This window comes from Castanea sativa, chromosome 8 (assembly GCF_040712315.1).
Source record: "Castanea sativa cultivar Marrone di Chiusa Pesio chromosome 8, ASM4071231v1".
Taxonomy (NCBI): Eukaryota; Viridiplantae; Streptophyta; class Magnoliopsida; order Fagales; family Fagaceae; genus Castanea; species Castanea sativa.
Genome location: NC_134020.1, coordinates 40,978,458 through 41,002,744, shown reverse-complemented (window position 1 = coordinate 41,002,744; position 24,287 = coordinate 40,978,458). Strand labels below are relative to the sequence as shown.

Here is a 24,287-nt window from a genome sequence, read left to right as displayed (position 1 = left end):
TAAATTTACCTACAAAATCTTAAATATGCAAATATGTAAATTTGAACGAAGTCTTAACAATTCCACTTTAAGAAATCTTTCTATTTTAAGAAATTCAAGTATAGTATTTGAAAATTTGTAAACTAAATTAGCAAACTGTAATGGTACGTAAATCTCATAGGATAAATTGTAATAGTTTTATTTTTATTTTATTTTTTTGGGATTTTTAATAAGGTTTATTGATATAATTTTTTTTCCCATATACCCTCAAGTATACATGAAGTATTCCTAAAAATTAGGAAGAAAGAGATTTACAAACGAGTAATACTACCGCTACAAACTATTTTACATCCAAGGTCATGACTGTCATCACTTTTTAACTTACCAATAACCACTTACTATATCAACAATTTGTAAAAGTTCATGTAAAAAAAAAAATAACTTTAGCATTTTCCTTTACAAACAAAATGAAAAAGAATCAATGAATTCTACAGCATAATTTCCCTCCCTAGGACCCAACAAACAGGACCGATGAAAAAATGATTTTTTGACACAAAGGCTTCAAGCCAAGATCTCTACATGTTCAAAAGTTCAATGACTCCTATCTTAAATTCCAAACAAAAGACAAATGTTTACCAAACCAATTCCTCCATGATAGATCAGCTACACTCTTTGCATAAACCAAATGAATCCCAAATTCAGGTAAAACCAAAAAACAAAGGAACACATTTCATATGCAATGTCTAGTGCAAAAGAAAAACGGTCCACACTCTCATCACTTCTCTTACACGTGCAGCCCCAGCATATTATAGTAATTACCCTATTGAGATTATTCCATATTAAAATCTTCCCTCACATGTTCACATAAAGAATGCAACTTTTGGAGCCTTGGTGACTCAAACTTTTCCAAGAGGGAAAGTTACATCATTGAGGTATCTAAATGCCTCATGGTAAGAGTGAACACCAAACTTGTAGTACGTTCAGATTAGTTTTTTTCCTGTTACTTATTATTGTCAATTTTCAGCAAATATCAAACAACCAATCCACCCACTACATTTCCCAATATTAAAATTACAACAACAACAACAACAAAAATTTGATGTTCCATGATCTTGTCCTCCCTCCTTTGTGGCTTCCTAAATAGGTATTATAATTGAGGTTAAGTACTCGTTTTAAGGACTGTTTGGATTTAACACTTACAAACTCTATCCACCCGCCTACTTCTTTAATACCAAGCAAGAAACTCATCAAATAAATCCAATACTAAGAAATTAAATCCCAGACAAGATAATTGTTGGTTAGAGTGCAGGTTAGATCCATCAAAATCCAAGAAAAACCAGAAGAGCACAAAGAAATCATAACTGCTGCATATGCAAAAATGAAAAGAAATGAGTGATTGCATAAATTATTACTTCATAACTCATAAGGGATGTTGACAAAATTTCAGAACATGTATTTAGAATACATAATGTAGAAAGAGGAAGACGGGGGGGAGGGGGGAGAGATAGAGAGAGAGAACCAATGAAGGTGAAAAAGGCAACTCCTTTGATGTAAGGCAAATGAATATTCTCAATAAGTAGGAATGGACTGATCAGCCTTGACAGCATATGCATGGATTCCCCCGGATACATTAAATATTCTTTTAAAACCCTGAAAAATTGAAACTAAATAAATGAAGGGGCATAGTACATTTAAATAGTTTATTTCTACTTTATAGGCAGCATATCATAATCATATATATAAAAAATTAGCTAATGACCTTTAAGTAATGTCCTAATGTGTCCTGAATACTTGGTTTTAAAAACCGAACCGGGCATCGAACCGTTTTTAAAAATCCGGTTCAACCCCGGTTGTTGACCAATTTTGGAGGTTTTTAACCGGACCGGACTGGACTGGCTTCCGTTTCTTGGTTGAACCGACCGGTCCGGTCTGGTTTTTAAAACTATGCCTGAATATGCAAGTAGAAATTAGGTGCTATAAGGCAATGAAATTGAAACCACGATTCCATTTTCATGAGGTACCCAAAGAACTGAAAAAATAAATAAATAAATAAAAATAAAAAATTCAGTCACAGTAAATGACTACAAAAGAAAAGGTTGTACCTGTGTCTGCAACCACTTGGCAACCTGTAATGATCGCATGCCATGGTGACACTGCAGTCCAAGACATGATTTGTTAGTACTCTATAAACAGATGCTGTTATGAAGCAAGCAAGGATTCACATTCAATGATAATGGACGACGAAAAGAACATGTAAACTTAAACTCATCCTTGGAATGGATCACACTGGGTTATTCCTTAAAAGATGAAAGTTGAGAAACTCATATGAAGCAATTTTAGAAGGGATCATTACCCAGTGCTGAGAATTAAAATAAAATAAAATATAAAAAAAATGGAAGTCTTTGCTGTCCGTTAACCAAAGGGAATAACACTCAATCCTCCAGGCTTGGAAGTAGGAACTGAGTGTGCAAAAGGATGAGCCTCTTCACATTGGTGCAATCTGAAACCTAGAAGTGAAGCATTTAGATCTTCACATTGGTACTCTTCACTATCACATACACCACTACAAAACATAGATCAGCACCTAGCCACGTTGCACACACCATGCACTGAGCCTGTTTCAGTCATGTTCGTTGAAGGCCCTCTGATATAGCATTGGTAATTTAATGGTCATAGGGTTTATTTCATATCTATTTTAAAATTTCTTACAGGCCTTTTTTATGCTATTTAGGAGCATTTAACATCAATCGATCTCCCTAAACTTCTGATATTTTTCTGTACCTACTCTTGCCCTGACCAAATATACATGCTGGCTCTATGCTCCCTTTTGCCTCCATAATAATTAAAACATAAATATAGAGAGGTTCCAACTGGATCAACACCCATGATAACAGTCAATGACTGAAAAATCAAGATGTGAATCAGAAACCCATATAATAATAATAGAGATGCAAACAACCTAGCTAAAGCATCAGACTGATAAATTTTGTATTTCTAAGCAATGGTGCAAGTTCTTGAGAACGGGAGTAATCAGCTCTTCCTATTTCCATTATTTCTTGATTTTTTCCTTTTCAATTTTTCATTCTTTTCTTTGAGTGGCATGAAGGAGGAAATACTGGAGCATAGGAAATAAACCCTCATTCTTCCCTTCTCATATTATCTTTTTTTTAAACATATTTTATATTTTGACAAAGTCTAAAGCATAGCAAAATGCCAAACCACTTTACTGATGAGACTATAGGGAATCAGGATAAAAGGAGGAGTGGCTACCTCACCTGCAGGACCACTAGTGAGGCATCAAGTGCTACAACATAGAGCATCACTTCTTTTTTTTTTTTGATAGATAATCAGGAAATTTTTATAAAAGATAGAAAAGAGAGGAATACAAGAAATTCATGATGATGAATAGCAAGCAGAAAAAGGAACAAACAGCACAACAAACATACAGAATCAGGAAACTAAGCTAAGGAAGGACAAAAACTCAGAGAAAGAAGAGCGATTAGTGAAACCCCAACACCGAGACCACTCAAAAAGACTACGATGGCATAAAAGCTTTAACTCATCCAACGTCTTCCCTTTGTCCTCAAAGGATCGACGATTTCGTTCCAACCACACAATCCACATTAAGCACCCCGGAACCAAGTTCCAAAAGTTCTACTCTACATACAAGAGTAGACATCATCCTCCACTTTTTATTGAAGAAATTGGAGGAAATATTTTGCATTCAATTATGAAAAGTCCGTATAGCTTTTTTGTATGTTATTATGTGCTACATAACTTCTCACATCTGAACTATGGTGACTATTTGTAAATAATCCAAACTACAGTGTCAACATACCATAACTTTTTGCATCTGAAAATGTCTACATACCATAACATAAGTATCCTTTTGAGGATCCAACTTGGTAGTTATCTCAGGTCCCCAGATTCCAAATTGTTGGAGAGGAAAAACCTGAAAACCTGGCAAAGAAGCTCGGGCCCTGTCAAAGAGAGGAGACAGAGCAGTGAAAACACAAACACGTGGCTAGAAATATAGAGAGATAATATGCACTACCAAAGCCAAGAGCTCCTTGATTATTATTCTATTATTGTGAAGGAAAATTATTTCAACCCTACAAGAATAGTGTTGCTTAGTCGATTTGACTATAAACATTCATGACTTATTTTAGATAAGTTATAAATACTCATGAATTATGCTAAAAAAAGGTAGTGCCACCAGGTTTGCATAGAATTGAAATACGTTAAAGAATCAGCTATTGAATACCAACTTTTCTTTTCCTTTTTTGATATGTAATAATTTTTATATACAGAGAAGATCACTTCATGTTCACGATGATGAACACAAAGTATCTTAACGAATACCAACTTTTCTTGTCACTTACTAACTTCCAAAATTCTGAAAACAACACCATACTGTGACTATTTGTAAATAATCCAAACTATAGTGTCAACATGCTGATTGCATTTAGTCAGTTATAGAACTTCAAAAGAAATAAAAAAATAACGATTCTCTAGCTAGTAAGCGTACACTTCATCAGGTTCTCGAACATCAATCAATTGTGCCTCTTCCAAGAAATTGGGATCTTGCATTTTTGCATGAAACTCCTCGGTTTGAATATCTTGGAGTAAGGATTCTTCCCTAATAGGACAAGGTGCAAATACATAAGAAAATAGGGGCATGCCAAATGAGAACCAACACTTGCAACCATATGCAACTAGAGATGGGTTTTTGGAACATACCTCTCAGAGAGAACTTGCAACAAGTGCCATCCAAATTTTGTTTTACACCTTACAACTTTGTTTAAAGGTGCATTAAATGCAGCCTCCTCAAACTCCGGCACCTAGTACATTCCATCATCAAAGATCTGGCAGATCACTTTGGTGAAGGCAACAAAATATCAAATGCAAAATGAATTCTATATTCCAATCCACACATTGAAATTTTACATTATGCATCATCCTTTTCGGTGTCAGATAGTAACATATCAATATATCATCATCATGGTCATTTGGCATGCATGCCATCAACTACTAAAGTACAATTACAAAATATCAAGGCAGTGCTCTTCTGATCTAAGCAGCAAACAAAATTAATTCCACTTGCAATGAAGATTGACTAGATTCTGATGTTACAATTACCAAGTTCATTCTAATAATAAATTTTGCAAAAAGTTTCTTCAGTTATTTTCTTTTATTTGTACAGTGCTGCACATATTGTACTCCAAATATATGGGAGAAAACGAAATGCGAGACAAAGGATATCCTACCTAGCCTTAAATAACTATTAGAAAACAAGATTTATCATGGATATGCCTTTTAGGTGGCTATAATTGTATTCAAAAATTTGACATTGATTTTCACTAAGGCTTTTTAAAACAAGTAAATAAAATGACAAATATATATATACACACATCTTGCACTCTCAAAGAAAAGTGAACTCCTAAGCTACTTAAATATTGCAAAATCTCAAATCCAAAATAGTTACACATCAGTAACATCACGCAACTCCATGGCATTATCCAAATGTACCTAAGATAACCACAAGTGTACACAAAGAAATGTTCCCCAATTTACTCAAGGTTTTGTCCCTTATGATCTAGAAGTATTTGCAAGACAATTATATATTTCATCAGCATACCATTTGCCCCTTTCTCACCCAACCAAGCATTCCTCCCTCTTCTTTAGATGGACAAATTGAGTACTCCACAGCAAGATCACTAAGGTCTTCACCTAAATGTAAAAAATGGCAATAGCAACATTGTAGCGTAAGAAAGATAAATCTAGAAAACAACATCCAAAAAAACTGTACAAAAACAACAACTTCCAAGCCTTAGTCCCAAAACTTTGAGGTCAACTATAAATCCTCAAAATACAATATCCAAAACAACTCTAAACTTTAAAAATATCAGTCTAATAATCAAATAATTAATTGCTTTTATTTTGATTAGGAGTTCAGATCTCCAGAGCCAAATGTAATATCCAACATTCGTGTATTAGACAGTGATTGAATTTTGATTTAATTGGACAACAACTGCATAGAAACAAACCTCCTGAAACTCTCTGCTGAAGATCCAACAAAAGCTTTTGGTCATCTTCTTTAACAAGCAAGTGCTGCACCAATATCTCCCTGCTGCCTTCAGAGTTACCCCCAGCACTAAATGAAGCTGAAAGGGAATAGAATATATAACTCCTTGGTTTCAGAAAAGGAAAAAAGTTTGGCTACAAACTTGGTTGTAGCCAATGACTACAACTCCTTCAATATCTTGTTGTTGAATGTGAATTTAGACAAATTCCCCATTAGATTACATTTTCTTCTTATATACTTCATGCTTGCAAAATTTCTAGAAGCTCAAAGATCAACAACTATGTCATCAATCAAATATTTAAATTTCAAGTTTTTGTATTCTAAAATTATGTATAAAAAATAAGTTTATGGATTAGGCGTGTGTGCTAAGAACATAAAAAACATGTAATCCAACAATTAGATTTTCAAAATACCGTAGCCATATTAATTTTTAAGTGGGGTTGTTGTTGTAGCCATGTGGGTAAAACCAAGTTTGTGGTCAAACTTTGTCCTTCAAAAAATTACAAAATTACATACAGTCGAAGTTTTTAATTTTTTTCATCAAACAGTGATAGATTAAAAAAAGTTACAAATGCAATACTTTTTTTGGTGGAGAATCCAACAATCCCTACACCTTACTTATCAGAAGAAAGAAGCAAATGAGGAAATGGGATTGAAATAATACATAGAATTACCAAAGATAACTCACTTATACAATGTGTACCGCTAATACCATTGGCTTTTTAAGCATATTGTAAAATAACCGCTAAAATATATTAATCAATCATGGAAAATGACCCAACTCTTCTCTTTGCACCTTTTACACACCAAACAATATATAAAAAAAGATACTAAATTTAATAATAGAAAGCACAATCCTCAACCCATAAAAAAAAAACAACTTTATCAGATTCTGAGAAATTTAAGCAACAACACCAAACATAAGATAGATAACAAGAACAATGAAAGCAACAGAGACTGAAAAACCATGAAGTAAATTGTGGGTTTTGATAGAATGACAGACCTGCGCCCTTGGGGCATGGATGACCCTGCATGGGAAAGACCCGCTTCAAGCTCCAAGGAGAAAGATAAGGCGAAGTGGGTGTGAAGGTTTGGGGGACAGAGGTTTGAAATGGTGCTAATGTTGAGGCTTTGTGAAGGTTTGAAGGTGAAGAGAGATGGAGAGAAGGAATCAAAGAGAGTCTAAGAGCACACAGAGCTGGAGTTGCTATTGGTGGGAAATGACAAGCTCTCAACATTGCTTCCTTTGATTCTTTTTTCAGAGAAATAGAGGGGTTGTATGAGCAAATTGCAGGAGCTGGTTCTTTAGCAAGCAGTGAAGAAATTGGATGAACAAAATAACTGGGTGTGGGTTTTGGGTTAAATAGTATTATTTCAAAAAAACCCCAAAAATAATAATAATAATAATGTTAATTTCTTTAAGTCAAAATTGTTTTTAAAATTAAGAAATTAAAAAAGCTGTCAAAAAAAATTTTCAATTTTTTCATTAAAAATTTCCTAAAATTAATTATTAATGTATACCTTAATGTATACATTACTCATACCCTTAAAATTATTTGCAAAAATATGTGTGTTTTTATTATTATTAATGTTAAGGCTATTTTTAAAAGTGTGTGTCACTTGTTTCAGGAAATAGACTAACAGTAACACTAATAGCATCATTTGTTGATGTCTCATCTAAACTTGATCTCCTCCTCTCCTATTATCCTCTATAAAACTCAAAATGTGTGATTTTTAGTTTATCTCATAATATTTTTATTTTTTTGAAAAAAAAATTCATTAATTACAACGAAAAGGGAGAATTTGTCAAATGGAAACATGAATCTCTTATAAATATAAGGAAATGCTGACCAATTGAGCTACAAGAGTCTTAATTGCTATATATCTTTTTGAGTTATATATATTTAAACTCTCGATTAGAACCTTGCTAGGTACATTTTCTTTAAACAATATAATAAATAGTTTTATATACAAACATAATTTTAATAAATTATTATTAATAACTATCATATTTAGAACCTTGCCATATCATATATTTCTTTAAATGATGTAATAAATAGTTCTATATACAAACATAATTACAATAAATATTTATTAATAATTATCATAATTAGATATGTAATAGTCGCATATAAAAATATAATCATAATAAAGACCTATTAATAACTATCATAATTATCAAACTTCATATATAATCATTCATTAACAAACACAACCAAAATAAATGTCAATTAATAACTATTATAATTATCAAATTTCATATTTATATGTATATAATAAGAGAGAGAAAATCAATTTTATCATATTGCATGGATTACTAACTAATATTGTGTGGAGTCTATGGCGGAGGCGGAATTGAATTCGGGAAAATCAAGGGACTTGGCCAATGTACAGAGTTGGAGATAGGGCTAAGGCTTTGGTAGTGGAGTTGGAAGCGGACAAACATATATGCATTCCAAGCTCGAGATGGGAAGCACGTTGGTCGCCTCCACCGGAGAATTGCTATAAGGTAAATTTTGGCAGCTCTTTTTGATTGTTATGGGTTGTGTAGGCATCAGGGTGGTAGTTCGAGATCAATGAGGAGATGTTATGGTAGCACTGAGCCAAAAAATTGCTCTCCCGCAGTTCTTTGGCAAAGGCACAGACTACCCATAGAGCAGTCACCTTTGCTCAAGAAATGTGTTTTTTTCGTATTCAGGTATAAGGGGATTGTGTTGGGGTTATTCACGCTTTGCAATCTCAAGCACGATGCAATACCTTGTACAAGCATGTGGTTGATGATACTCGGAGATTAGGATTTGCCTTACAGTCTTGTTAGTTCCATCATATTCAAAGGGAAGAAAATAAGTTAGCTCATGAATTAGCTAGAAGAGGAGCAATTTTATCTGTAGATACTAATGTATGGGTAGAAGATTTGGATGTTGTATTCCGATCTGATTTTTATTAATGAAATTTTCTTATGGTTTTCTCAAACAAAAAAACTAATATTAAATAAATTCATTGCATCGTAACAAAAATTACATGAATAACTAAAATTTAAAAAAAAAAAAAATCATACAAATAAGTCAACAATCTACGGCTCTCTCTTTTTTGCTATTTTTTACACAATTTTTTCACAAGTGACAAAATTTTGCGTATTAAACAAAGGCACATATAATATAATATTGTATTTATTAAATGCATTAAGGATCATAAGATGGTTTTGAATAAAATTTGCCTGCATTGTCAACTGAAGTTTTGAACAAATAAAATAATTAAATAACTGAAACTATGGGGAAAGTGGTATCGGGGAAAGTGGTATCGTGAAAAGTGAAGAAAAGTAAACATTTATATAAATATAATTGATAGTTTGATTTCTGTATGGATATGTACATAGAATGGAACTAGGTAGAAATGTATCCAATTTACAATATATATAAATAAATAAAAGGTATTGTGCTTTAGCTCTGGAGAATTATGATCTCTCCCTCTTAGCAAAGAGGTTGGTATTTTCATTGTTTATTTATTTTTATAAAATTTAGTTATTTGAAGCACTCAATTTTGTTTGATAGTTTTCATTGAGCTTTTATACAATATTACATAAAAGAATGATTTCATATTGAAAATATTATGTTAACAAAGTCTAAATTAGAAATTGTATGCGAGTAACTTTCCATGTGGTGTTAGTATTTTGGAGATGTGAATTAAAATGAGAGTTTACTTAGATTGAGAGATTGAAGAGGATGTGAAATATATGATAAGAGTGGGGTGTATAAAGTGGAGAAATGTATTTAGATTGAGAGATTGAAGATAATGTGAAATATATGATAAAAGTGGGTTATAGTGGAGAAATATATCAAGAATTTTGTGTTTGTAAAATACCTAATATGTTAATAGCGAAAGTTTTATAAAATTGCTATTAGACTAGTTTTGTTCTAACTAAATGCTATGTTGTTAAAAAAAAAAAAACAATATGTTCATATAACAAGTGTAGCTGAAATTAAAATTTTAAGCTAGATAAGTGAAAACATAAGTAAACATAACATTTGAAATGATGAAATTCATTGAAAAATATGGTAGCCCCCTATTGATGGAAAATAGGGGGATAATTACTAGAGATAGTTTGGTTTTTTGTGGAGGAAAATGATTAATGCACTAGTAAAAAAGAGTAAAAAATGACATAACATTTTGTATGAAAAATGATAGACGAAGACCTAACATAACATTAGTAGAAAGTAGTAAAAAATAACATGTCAATTAAGGAGGTAATATAATGTATAACTTTGGATATAATAGAATGATGTAAAAGAATACATGTGACCGGTCATGATTAGTTTGTTGAGGATCCATAGCCAAACCCAAGATTTTAGAACTAAGATTGTTGTTGTTGCTAAACAAGGCATATCAATGGCTTGAAGTTGACTCCAAATATGTTTCATAATAGAGAATGTGTGTGCTACTCTATATATATATTCTGTTGAAATTATCCATAATTGCCTTCTAAATGCATTGTATAGGAGTTAAGGACTTTGTTGCACAACTAGTTGACAATTCCCAATGCCTTCAATATTCAGAGTTCAAATTTTCCCTCCCCAACTATTAAAAAGAAAAGAAAAAATCCAGTACGCACTGTCCTTTCTCCTAGCTTGAGTATTGAAATCTTGTTATTCAATCTTGTTTTATTCACCAACATATGAAAATTATTTGGTGTTTCTATCCGCATTCCGTTAAGTATTCAGGTCTTCCTTACTACACCACCACAATCATGACGCAACATCCACATTGCCTCAAACTTGAAGGGTCTCCTCTTCCTCCTAAAAGGCAACAATTTCAACATGCCCAAGAATCAAGATCATAGGAGCATGTTCTAAAACAGTATTTGGGAATGCAGTGATACATGCATCTTTTATTTGTTCTTTTATTTATTTATTTATTAATTTATTAATTTTTGTGAATTGGATAACATTAAAAACAAAATAGAAATAACAGAGATAGGCCAGAGCCTGTCATAGTACACGCACAAAGCATCATAAAACAGAAATACACCAACATCCACAGGAGGATTAATAGAAACAACGAAATCTTCATGGTTTTGGGCTCCTTTTTTAGCCAAGTCATCATTAACTTAGCTGGTAATGCTTGTCCTTCACCCTTTGGTATAGATGGTTTAGAAGGTTCTTGAGAAGCATGATGTAAGTTGCTATTAAGTGTTTCAGTAATCAAATAAAAAATAAACCAAGCGTCACCTTCAATCTCAACCGCCCCTAAATTTAGATTGTCACAAATCCTCAGCCATCTTTTTAGTGCTCACAACTCTGCATCTAACACTAGTTGCAACACCTATGAACCGAGTAAAGCCTCTCACTCAATGCCCATCGTGGTTCCAAATGACTCCCCCTACACTAGCTAGGCCTGAAGTTTCCCAAAGAGAACCCGTCGTCAGCATTAAGCTTATACTACCTGTAAGGACCAAAAACTCATAAAACTAGCTTAAAAACGTTGCTGCTTCTTTATTCACTTAAGGTCCTCATACAATACATTTGGTAGAGAGGGTTCAACAACAAAAATCCCTTCTCTATAGTGTCCTGACTCTTATTTATACTATTTGCTCCTTTCATCATGGCCCTACACCTCACAATCTACTATGTTTTTCCCTCTGACACTTGTCTGTCGGTAATGGAGTAGAGTTCTAACTTTGCGTTCAACACTGTTCAGGTCATATCCACATTAATGCAACGGATTGAACTGGTATCTTCCAATTAATGCGGCCAGAATGGTTGTTGCCGGGCATTTAATGCATCCCTCTAAATTAGCCTACCACCTTCGGATATTTGTAACCCTTATGTCAGCAATGCCCATGCCACATCATCTTCGAGTATTTTCAGGTAACTTCCCTTACTCCTTTGCTCCATCTTACCTACTGCATGTTGACCTTCCCTTCTTCGGGTCTTCGGGTTCTTGGGTCCTCGGAACCTCACAATAGCCCCTTTAACACTTGAGTTATTAATGATTAGTTAATAACCAAGTTTTAACACCTTACACACGCTTCTTACCTTCCCTTTGTTTTCACACGTATAGTCGTCTTTTCGCTGCCCCATGACCCGCGTCTGGCGCCTCGTATCCCACGATGGAGCATTTATGGAACCTGGCGTTTCTTTTTCCCGCGCACGTTCTACGGCTGGATGGGTAATGTACGGTTCAGATCCCGCTTTCAATTATGAGCGGGAAAGTTACCGCTCTTATTTCTTTTACCCCTCCCCTATAAAAGCACACCCTTTGGCTGGATGTGGCTCATTTTGGCATTTTGAAGGATTGAAAGAAGAGTGAGCTCCCGAGGACCATCTTTAAGCGATCTTCAGAGGTGTGTTCCTTTTCCTTTCATTTCTCTCTATTTGCTTGCTTCTCTTCTCTTACCGCGGGGATTAATGGGTAGGTACGCTAAGCTAGTAAACACGGATGAGGCAAAGGCTGCCTTTAAAAACCGGTATAGGATCCCTGATGACGTAAACATCACGTATTGTGAGGAAGAAGAAATTCCACTCGCACCTCGCCCCCCTGAGTCCGTTTTAATTCCCATGATTGCGTTCATCGAGGGGGGCATGGAAATTCCTATGGGTAGGGTAACCAGAGATTTTTTAATAAACTACAGGCTTACCCCCTCACAATGTTCCCCAAACGTCCTTAGAATCTTAGGATGCGTAGACGCGCTTAACCGAAAGATGGGGACCAATTTGACATGGCAAGATGTAAACTGGGTGTACAACTGCCAAAAAGGGGATAGGACTAAATACTACATGAAATGTAGATTTCCTTCCGTTAGGTTGATCTCAGCTACCCGATTCGAGTAAAGGGATGGACGAAGATTACCTTGTCGTCTCGGCAACCGGCACGATGGCTTACACTGCCCAACCCGAGAAGGGACGCCAGGTAGTACTCCCGAAGACTGACCTGGCACTTAGGAATGACCAAAATTTTCATATGTTCTGCTTTGCTTAACTTATTCATTCTAACCATTTCATTCCTTATTGCAGACGATTTCCATACTGCTCCGAATTTATCTGCTGTAAATCGAGCTGATCTAAACCGGATTCTTCGGTCAGAGATATTTGTACACCGGGACGGACAACTCCGAGCAGCCCACATTATCCTCGGGTACACACCATCCACTAAACGTTTCCAAAGCCCGAAGAACGTAATCAGAGCAAGAGATCTACGCTTAGCTCGGATTGACGTTGCGGCCCCTGGATTCCTACTGCTCGCACCTCCTCCTGCAGGAACTCAAGACGCACAGCTTCCAGCTCCTCTTGCGGCCCAGTTACTTTATCCCCCCTTGGACCAGGCTACTAATCTTGTAGCTGAGGAAAGAGTTGATACGCCCGAGCCAAATCCTCCCGAGGTGACCGAGAAGGATTTTGAGGTGTTCTACCGTCCAGACGCTCCTTCCAGCTCCAATCCGTCAACCAGCGAAATGGGTTTTCAAGAGAAGGAGCCCGACTTGTTGGCCTTGCTGCAGGCGCACGCAGGCGACTCTTCACCGGCGGTTCCGGTCCCACCTCGTCCGATCACTCCAGCTACTACCCGTGCACCTTCCTCGGAGGCGAGGAATAAGAAACGGAAAAGGGGCCAAAGTAGCAAGCATGTGATAGAAATCGAAGAAGGGGAGAATCTCGACCCTTCCGTTAAAGATACCAGGGCTGCGAAAGCCCTTTCCAAGAAAGTTGCTCCTACTGGTTCGTCTAAGGACCCCAGTAGTGAGCCTACAAAGAAGGCGTCAGCCTGGCGACCCAACTTCACTCTCAGTTCGGGCAGCCCTGTTATGGATGACGCGAACCTGAGGGACCCGAAGAAGGGAAGCTCGAGCCTGGTGGCCGAGTGTCTAGAGAATGCTCTATGCCTTCCAGAGGATATGGCAGAATTACGATCCTTCCGTAAGAGGGAGGTTTTCTTGTCTTTGAAGCAGGACTTAGCCAAGGTATTTTTTTAAGCCTTTGCACAGTTTATACATGAGTTTAACTCTTTATTATGACTAACTCTTTTTTTTTTTTTACTCGAATACATCATAGGCGGTCCAAGCTTCATTTATGGCTGAAGAATGGGTAGATCACTCACTGGATCTTGCCCGAAAAGCTGATCAGAATGCCGAGGCGGCAGTGAGGGCACAAAAAGAAGCTGAGCTGAACTTGAAAGAGACCCTCACTCACCTGTCCGAGGTAGAAAAAGCTCACAAGAATGCTGAGTCGGCCCTGAAAAGCTACGAGACACAAGCAAACCTTGCTCTTGAGGCTCAAAAACAAGCTCAAAGTAGACTCGCTCTTACTGTCGTTGAGCTTAAGCAAACGCAAGAGAAACTGGCCGCCAAGGAGCAGGAACAGGCCGTAGCGGAACAAGCAGCATACGATGCAGGAATGAAAAAGGCTTCGGATAGCTTGGCCGCCCAACTCAAAGGTGTTGCTAGGGCGTTTTGCTTGGAGGTATGGGGTCATGCCTTGGACGCTGCTGGGGTAGCTGCCGATGCTGAACTTCGAGCTCCAGATAGTGTTTACTATCCTACAGCATTACGGCTTGCCCCTGATCCCCCCATGCCACCAAGTGAACCAGCTGAGCCTGTTCCTGTTCCTGATCCTTCTGATGCAGCAGCCTCCAAAGGCCCTTCTCCCCCAGCTCAGTCCGTGGAAGGGGTAGTTGAGGGTGATGTGGCTGAAGAGCCAAAAAAGAAGAAAAAAGATAAAGAACCAGAGAAAAGGAAGGACAAGCAGCCTGTTGCCTAGTCATTCTATCATCTTCTTTTTGTTGTTTCCTTACTTTTTTTTTTTAACGGATGTAAGGGGCTACATGATTGCCCCAATTTTGTAACGGGTATTTGTTAAGAAATTAATATTTAGTCCTTCTCTTTTGTTTCATACACAAGTCTTATTTCAATGCGCTACCATCCACCTGTCACTTTATACGCATTCAGAAGCTTACTAAAAAAAATCATAATATTACTTTAATTTGTTCGTTATACTTGTGATTTTAAGAAACGCGAAAAGCTTAACCTAAGTTCCATAACTTCATTACTCAACCTTTTGACGTTTGAGCGAGAAGGCATGAAATCCAATATGATAACGAGCAACGAGACTTAATGATTTATTTATGCTACTGCTTTAGATGTTTGAGATTCTTTAGCCGTGATCTTGTTGGATTTATAATTCCTGTGTTATGGTCCGAGGAACCAAAAAAGAACGAGAGTCAGTTTAGCACTTATGTTTTCGCAAGCGCTTAATTTTTTAGACTGGTGGTCCGAGAAGTCGAACAAGAGCTAAGGACAGCTTAACACTTGTGTTTTGCAAGTGATTAATTTCTCTTAGACTTGTGGCCCGAGGAGCCGAACATGCACTAAGGTCAGTTTAACACTTAGGTTTTTTGTAAGTGATTAATTTATCTTAGACTTATGGCCCGAGGAGCCGAACAAGCACTAAGGTCAGTTTAACACTTAGGTTTTTTGCAAGTGATTAATTTCTCTTAGACTTGTGGCCCGAGGAGCCGAACAAGCACTAAGGTCAGTTTAACACTTATGTTTTTTGCAAGTGATTAATTTCTCTTAGACTTGTGGCCCGAGGAGCCGAACAAGCACTAAGGTCAGTTTAACACTTATGCTTTTTGCAAGTGATTAATTTCTCTTAGACTTGTGGCCCGAGGAACCGAACAAGCACTAAGGTCAGTTTAACACTTATGCTTTTTGCAAGTGATTAATTTCTCTTAGACTTGTGGCCCGAGGAGCCGAACAAGCACTAAGGTCAGTTTAACACTTAGGTTTTTTGCAAGTGATTAATTTCTCTTAGACTTGTGGCCCGAGGAGCCGAACAAGCACTAAGGTCAGTTTAACACTTAGGTTTTTTGCAAGTGATTAATTTATCTTAGACTTGTGGCCCGAGGAGCCGAACAAGCACTAAGGTCAGTTTAACACTTATGTTTTTTGCAAGTGATTAATTTCTCTTAGACTTGTGGCCCGAGGAGCCGAACAAGCACTAAGGTCAGTTTAACACTTATACTTTTTGCAAGTGATTAATTTCTCTTAGACTTGTGGCCCGAGGAACCGAACAAGCACTAAGGTCAGTTTAACACTTATGCTTTTTACAAGTGATTAATTTCTCTTAGACTTGTGGCCCGAGGAGCCGAACAAGCACTAAGGTCAGTTTAACACTTATACTTTTTGCAAGTGATTAATTTCTCTTAGACTTGTGGCCCGAGGAGCCGAACAAGCACTAAGGTCAGTTTAACACTTATGCTTTTTGCAAGTGATTAATTTCTCTTAGACTTGTGGCCCGAGGAGCCGAACAAGCACTAAGGTCAGTTTAACACTTATGCTTTTTGTAAGTGATTAATTTCTCTTAGACTTGTGGCCCGAGGAGCCGAACAAGCACTAAGGTCAGTTTAACACTTATGCTTTTTGCAAGTGATTAATTTCTCTTAGACTTGTGGCCCGAGGAGCCGAACAAGCACTAAGGTCAGTTTAACACTTGTATTTTTGCAAGTGATTAATTTCTCTTAGACTTGTGGCCCGAGGAGCCGAACAAGCACTAAGGTCAGTTTAACACTTATGCTTTTTGCAAGTGATTAATTTCTCTTAGACTTGTGGCCCGAGGAGCCGAACAAGCACTAAGGTCAGTTTAACACTTATACTTTTGTTGATGCAGAATTGATACAAATGGGAACCATGCACACACATCTTTAGCACAAAAGGAAACTCTTTTCTTAATAATAATAACGTCGTAAGTTATTTACATTCCAAGGGCGAGGAACCACCCCTCCATCCAGATCTTCCAAACGGTAAGCCCCTATACCTGCTACTGAGGTAATTCTATATGGCCCCTCCCAATTAGGACCCAACTTTCCCCAAGCCGGATTTCTTACTACCCCCACTACTTTTCTTAGCACCAAATCACCTGGTACCAAGGGTTTGGATCTAACTCCCTTGTCGTACGCCCGCTTGAGCTTTTGCTGATAACTGCCCATTTTCACACTGGCCACTTCTCTCCTTTCCTCAATAGTATTCAAACAATCATATATCTTCTCATGATTGCTCACTTCGTTATACTGGTCGGACCTCAGAGTGGGAAAGCCTGACTCTAATGGTATTACAGCTTCCATTCCATACGTCATTGAAAAGGGAGTCTCGCCTGTCGATCTTCGGGGTGTAGTGCGATAAGCCCATAGCACATGAGGCAATTCGTCTACCCAGCCTCCTTTGGCATCGTCCAATCGTTTCTTCAAACCTGCCAAGATGACTTTATTTGTTGCTTCGGCCTGACCATTTCCTTGAGGATAGGACGGTGTTGAATATCCATTTCTTATTCCCATTTCTGCGCAGTACCGTCGAAAAGCCTTGCTATCAAATTGGAGCCCATTATCAGAAATCAAAGTATGAGGGACTCCGAAGCGAGTTATGATATTTTTCCAGATGAACTTCCTCGCATCCACATCCCTCATATTGGCTAATGGCTCGGCCTCCACCCACTTCGTAAAATAATCTGTGCCGACAATGAGCCATCTCCTATTACCTGGTGCCCGAGGAAAAGGTCCGACGATATCTAAACCCCACTTAGCAAAGGGCCATGGGCTGGATAACGGGTTTAAGTTACCTCCTGGTTGATGTATGCTAGGCGCAAACCTTTGACATTGATCACATTTCTTGGCATAATCTTGAGAGGTTCTCTGCATGCTTGGCCACCAATACCCTTGGGTCATGGCTCTATGAGCTAGTGATCTTCCTCCAGTATGACTCCCACACACACCTTCATGCAACTCCTCCAGCAGAGGTTCCACGGCTTCAGGATGTACGCAGAGCAGGTACGGCCTTGTGTAGGAACGTCTATAGAGTTTTTTCTCCTCTGATAGCCAATAACGGGGAGCGCTTCTTCGTACCTTCTCGGCAACTGTTCTATCTTCAAGTAGTATTCCGTGCTGCAAGAAAGTTACAATTGGGTCCATCCAACTTGGACCAACATGAACGCTGTGAACCCGTACTGCCGAAACGTTGGTCAAGCTAGAAGTCAGTAAATTCTCCACCATGACCATACGTGGTAACTCCGAACCCAGTGAAGTGGCCAACATTGCTAATGAGTCAGCATGAGAGTTATGTCCCCTTGGGACTTGTTGTACCTTGAAACTTTCAAACAAACCCAACACCCCTTGAACTCGCTTGAGATAGCTTTTCATTCGCTCATCTTTTGCTTCAAATTCCCCATTAACTTGCCCTACTACTAATCGGGAATCACAATACAACCTCACTACTTTTCCTCCCAAGTGTTTAACCATTTGGGAGCCCACCAGGAGAGCCTCGTACTCGGCCTCATTATTAGTGGCTGGGAATCCCAACCTTAATGACTTTTCAATAACTAGTTTCTCGGGAGATATTAACACAACTCCAACCCCGGCTCCCTTTCGATTTGACGCCCCATCCGTGTAGACTTCCCATGGAGTGACATTTTCCAGCCCAATGGACATTACTGTCATCATGGTACCTTCGTGGTTAATCTGACCTTCCGTGAACTCGGCCACGAAGTCGGCAAGGATTTGCCCTTTGATAGCTGTCCGAGGCATATACTTGATGTCATAAGCTCCCAGTTTGGTTCCCCACTTTGCTACACGACCCGTGTAATCCGACTTCCTCATGATAGCTTGCAAAGGCAATTGTGTGAGTATTACCACGGTGTGAGCTTGGAAGTAATGGGGTAATTTCCTTGTCGCATGCACCACAGCTAGAAGTGCTTTTTCCAAAAGTAGGTATCGCTGTTCTACTTCCTGTAAGGACTTGCCGACATAATATATCGGTTTCTGAACCCCATCATCATTCCGTATTAAGACGAGACTTACGGAGTGATTTGTGACGGCTAGGTAAGCATATAACACTTCTTCCTTCTCGGGCGTTGATAATATCGGTGGTCTAGATAGGTATTTTTTTAAGTCCTCAAAGGCCAAGTTGCATTCATTAGTCCACCGGAAATCTTTCCACTTGTGCAAAAGGCGATAAAATGGGCGGCACCTATCTGCGGACCGAGATATAAACCTGTTCAAGGCTGCAATCATACCAGCTAACTTCTGCACTTCTTTCAGATTCTGAGGGGGATGCAAGTCTAAGACAGCTTTAATTTGATCAGGATTAACTTCAATTCCCCGATGAGTAATCATGTACCCTAAAAACTTTCCCGATCCCACGCCGAAGGAACACTTTGATGCATTCAAGCGTAACTTATACTTTCTTAACACCGAGAAGGTTTCCTGCAAATCTATCAAATGTTCTTCTGTCCTCTTACTCTTAATGACCATGTCATCGATATAAGCTTCCATATTACGCCCCAACTGCGCATCAAACATTCTGGTCACCATTCGTTGATAAGTAGACCCTGCATTCTTTAGACCAAAGGGCATCACTCGGTAATGGTAGTTACCATTAGGGGCACGAAAAGCCGTCCTCTCCTGATCATTCAATGACAAAGGGATTTGATGATACCCTTGGAATGCATCCAAGAAGCTCATTCGGGGGTGCCCCACAGTTGCATCCACCAATTGATCAATTCGGGGTATAGGGAAAGGATCCTTGGGACATGCCTTATTCAGATCTGTAAAGTCAACACAGACTCTCCATTTCCCATTCTTCTTTTTTACCACGACAGTATTGGCCAGCCACTCAGGATAGAAGATCTCCTTGATCGCACCAGCTTGCTTTAGCTTACCAACCTCCTCTTTAACTGCCTCGGCGTGTTCTTGAGATGCTCGCCGAGGAGGCTGCTGTCTAGGCGTCGCATGGGGGTTAATATTCAAATGGTGGCAGATAACTTCTGGATCAATTCCTGGTACGTCATAAGTCGTCCATGCAAAAACATCCATATTGTCCCGCAAGAATTGAATCAACTCTTCTCTTTCCTGTACCGGCAGCTTGGACCCGACTTGAAAATATTTCTCTTCATCTTCCCCAATAATTACCTTGGTTAGCTGCTCGGCAGAGCCTTCACCCTCACCTAGGCTGACTTCCCGAGCAACCTCTTTTAATTGCTATGATGTCCCAAGAACTTCACCTTCCAACGAACCTCGGCCTGTATGAATAGTGGCAGACGTTAGACACTGCCTGGCTACCATTTGACTACCATGTAATACTCCCACGCTTCCTCGTATAGGGTACTTCACCATCACATGTAAAGTAGATGAAACTGCCTCCATTGCATGCAGCCATGGTCTAGCCAAAATGGCCGTGTACGGAGAATATGCCATAACAACTATGAAGTTTACCTGTACTTCGGAACCCTCCACCTGCACGGGCAGCCTAATCATTCCTCGCGGGATCACCTGGTTTCCATCAAAACCGACCAACGGATGGTCGTATTTTTCCAAGTCCTCCTCTTTCAACTTTAATCCATTGAATAGGTCCGGATACATAATCTCGGCACCACTTCCATCATCCACCAAGACTCGTTTCACATCATATCCCCCGATACGAACGGTGACGACCAAGGCATCATCGTGGGGTTGAAACGTTCCCTCTTTATCCTTATCAGAAAAGCCCAAAATAGGCGTCGCCGAGGATCTCATTCTTTTGTTTGTTTGATGATTTTCTTCCACGTCCTCATTCCCACACTTGTTTTGAACGGTCATGACCCGAGAAGGTTTCCCATAGTCTCCTCTCGGCTGGGTCAAGATGACGTTAATAGTGCCTAGAGGTGGTTGAGGGGCCTGACCCCAATATTTCCGAGTATCGAGTTGTTCTTGATTCCCATTCGGCGTTGCCAGTAAGTGATTGATCTTCCCGGCCCTAATCAATTGATTCAAATGGTCGCGCAGTGTCCTGCACTTCTCCGTGGTGTGTCCCTTATCCTGATGGTAATGGCAGTGAAGGTTTTGGTTTCTCGTGGATGCATCTCCACTCATTTTGTTTGGTGGCCTAAAATATGGCTCATGCCGAATTTTCTCCAGTATGTGATGCACGGGTTCCTTAAATAATGAGTTAACTAGAGGAGACTCGGCGGTCCTCGGATGGCTTGTAAAGTCTCGTCTGGGCCGAATACCTTGAAACCCCCCTACCCGAAGATCCTTCCTCTCCAGATACCCTTTCATCTTGCCTTTGCTTTGCATCTGATCCTCTTCTACCCGTTTATATTTATCTATCCGGTCCATAAGCTGACGCATGTCTATCGCGGCCTTCATTGTCAAAGACTTCCTTAACCCATGCTCCGTGGGAAGACCCACCTTGAAAGTTCTCACGGCTACACTTTCCACATCCCCATCAATCTCATTATACGTTTCCCAGTATCGGTCAGAATAGGTTTTGAGTGTTTCACCTTCCCTCATAGACATAGACAGTAGAGCATCCAAAGGTTTTGGAATCCTAGTACAAGTTATGAACCTTGCTCCAAATGCCCTAGTCAATTCCTCAAAAGACCTCAGGGAACCTTCTGCCAAAGCATCAAACCACCTCATAGCCACGGGCCCCAAACTAGAGGGAAAAACTCTACACATCAATGCCTCATTATTCGAATAAACGGTCATCTTCTGACTAAAATGACTAACGTGCTCTACAGGGTCAATCCTCCCGTTATACATAGTAAAAATGGGTTGAGAAAACCTACGAGGTAGCTTTGCCCTGTTTATCTTTGCCACAAAAGGGGATTTGGCAATTTGTCTCAGGGCTTTACCCATTGCATCACTCCCGTCATCGCGATATATCCCATCAGTATCAGGCATCCTCGTCTCCTTCTGCTGTTTTGCCCTAACGCCCGAAGACACACTGGCATGGGTCACACTTCGAGTAGGCTCAAACATTGGGGGATGAATTCCTCCTGGGTTTGCTTCCGAACTATCACTGGAAGAGCTAGCATTACCCTTACGTCTTCGCTTCTTACTATTCACGCACTTGCGTAAGTACGCTATCTCAGATTGCATCTGTCGCAATACATCGTCGCGAGACATATGCCCTTCAGTTAACGATCGTTGCTCAGCCCCCTGACCGCCATCATATGCTTTCACCACCCCCGAAGTATGTCCCTTCCCCTTGTCACGCTGGAGACTCACAGCTACGTCCCTGCTTCGTGAACTTACTGATTCCTCCCCTTCTAGATACACCTCCGCCATACACTTCTAAATGGAATGTGTTACGTTGTTGTTGTTCCCACAGACGACGCCAATTATAAGGACCAAAAACTCATAAAACTAGCTTAAAAACGTTGCTGCTTCTTTATTCACTTAAGGTCCTCATACAATACATTTGGTAGAGAGGGTTCAACAACAAAAATCCCTTCTCTATAGTGTCCCGACTCTTATTTATACTATTTGCTCCTTTCATCATGGCCCTACACCTCACAATCTACTATGTTTTTCCCTCTGACACCTGTCTGTCGGTAATGGAGCAGAGTTCTAACTTTGCGTTTAACACTGTTCAGGTCATATCCACATTAATGCAACGGATTGAACTGGTATCTTCCAATTAATGCGGCCAGAATGGTTGTTGCCGGGCATTTAATGCATCCCTCTAAATTAGCCTACCACCTTCGGATATTTGTAACCCTTATGTCAGCAATGCCCATGCCACATCATCTTCGGGTATTTTCAGGTAACTTCCCTTATTCCTTTGCTCCATCTTACCTACTGCATGTCGACCTTCCCTTCTTCGGGTCTTCGGGTTCTTGGGTCCTCGGAACCTCACACTACCGATTCCAGTTTCTCCCCCCTCATTGCATCTTTCTATTTGTTCAATGCATGAAAAATTAGCCAGCATCCCATCTATCTAAAATACAGCCTATTGGGCCCTGCCTATTTTTTTGTCTATGTAAAGAACACCCCTTTTGCATCCATTAGGATTAGCCCCAGTTGATTAGCACACTCCCTGAAAACTCAGGTTGTATGAAAATAAAAATATAACTCATCCTCAGGTTGGAGGACTTGATTGTCTTTGCACACCTCTTGCTAGACCTCAACATTTATTTATACTACTATCTAAGGGGCTTATCCTGTTTGAAAACATCATTTTTTTTGTTCAAAAATATCCCTACACCTCTATGTTTAAGTAGAGACAAAACTAAAAAAATATTATGTAAAAATACAACTATAATTCACACTAAAACGTTGCTTAAAAAATATGACTACTCTCTTATTGATTTATAAATTGTTTTATCTACTTATAAACTAAAATTTTAAAATAAAAATTATATATATAAAATAAAAACACAGTTTTTTTTTTCCTACACTTCGATTGTATTAGTAGTTTTAAATACGTAAAATTAATGAGAAAATATGTAAACTTCAAATTGGAATGAATAAAAAATTATGATACTATAAAAAAAACTCATTGCACTCGTAAAAGCGTGTGTGATGAGGCTAGTATGTATAATGTAAGTCACCCTTGATTGATTTTTTTTTTTTTTTGGGTAAGGAAAAGATTTAATTTTATACTTGGTCATTTGCTCTCTCTCTCTTTCTCTTGTTTTTTGGACAAAAAACTGTTTTAATTATATCTCTAAAAAGATTTTACATAGAAAAGGAGACCATGGACTGGGTTTTTTATTTATTTATTTATTTTATTTTACCATGGACTGAGTCATACACACAGTCCTTGCTACATTGTCATGAAAGGTACAATAATATATGCCTTCCCAGGTTGAATACCAATTCTTATTCTTCCTCGTCGACCACGACCTGCAGGCACCAGATGTGTAAGAAACTCAAAATTGTGGCGATCACATTGTGGACTTATTACACGCTTTGAAAACGAGTCATCATATATAAATAAATAATATTGCGTGTTTCTATTACCAAAAAAAAAAAAAAAACTCAATATATAATAATAATAATTTAATATTATTTGAGGCATAATTTTTTTATTTATTATTAAGATTTTATTTTGAAGACACATACAAACTTACAAAGCTTGTACTCCTATTACATTACAGTGACTCGTAAGTATATTCCGATCTTCCATTATTGTTATTATTATTATTATTATTATTATTATTTATTTAAGGATAAAATTTAGTTATAAAATTAATTGTAATTTTAAGCTACAATCTTACTTAATATATTTTTATTGGAGGTGAATTTTGATAAATTTACTATTTGATTACATTTTCTTCTTATATCCTTCGTACTTATAAAATTTTTAAAAATTTAAAAATTAATAACTATATTATCAATAAACTATTTAAATTATAAATTTTTTAGTTTAAAATTGTTGATAAAATATAATCTTAGATTATATAACAAATAATATTCTATTGAC

General features: G+C 38.2%; 2 protein-coding genes across 2 annotated transcripts; both read right to left on the bottom strand.

Moving 5' to 3' along the window:
- Positions 1-1,375: 1,375 nt before the first annotated feature.
- LOC142606790 (rhodanese-like/PpiC domain-containing protein 12, chloroplastic) lies at positions 1,376-7,392 on the bottom strand. The gene is made up of 8 exons (XM_075778132.1): positions 7,068-7,392; positions 6,027-6,143; positions 5,618-5,709; positions 4,720-4,820; positions 4,508-4,618; positions 3,851-3,959; positions 2,082-2,132; positions 1,376-1,629 (listed from the first exon to the last, which is right to left on the bottom strand). Exons 1-8 carry the CDS (start codon positions 7,300-7,302, stop codon positions 1,549-1,551), a joined length of 897 nt encoding a protein of 298 aa, XP_075634247.1. The 5' UTR covers positions 7,303-7,392; the 3' UTR covers positions 1,376-1,548.
- A 7,561-nt stretch (positions 7,393-14,953) lies between these two features.
- On the bottom strand, positions 14,954-17,185 carry LOC142606333 (uncharacterized). The gene is made up of 2 exons (XM_075777700.1): positions 16,808-17,185; positions 14,954-14,977 (listed from the first exon to the last, which is right to left on the bottom strand). Exons 1-2 carry the CDS (start codon positions 17,183-17,185, stop codon positions 14,954-14,956), a joined length of 402 nt encoding a protein of 133 aa, XP_075633815.1.
- Positions 17,186-24,287: the final 7,102 nt, after the last annotated feature.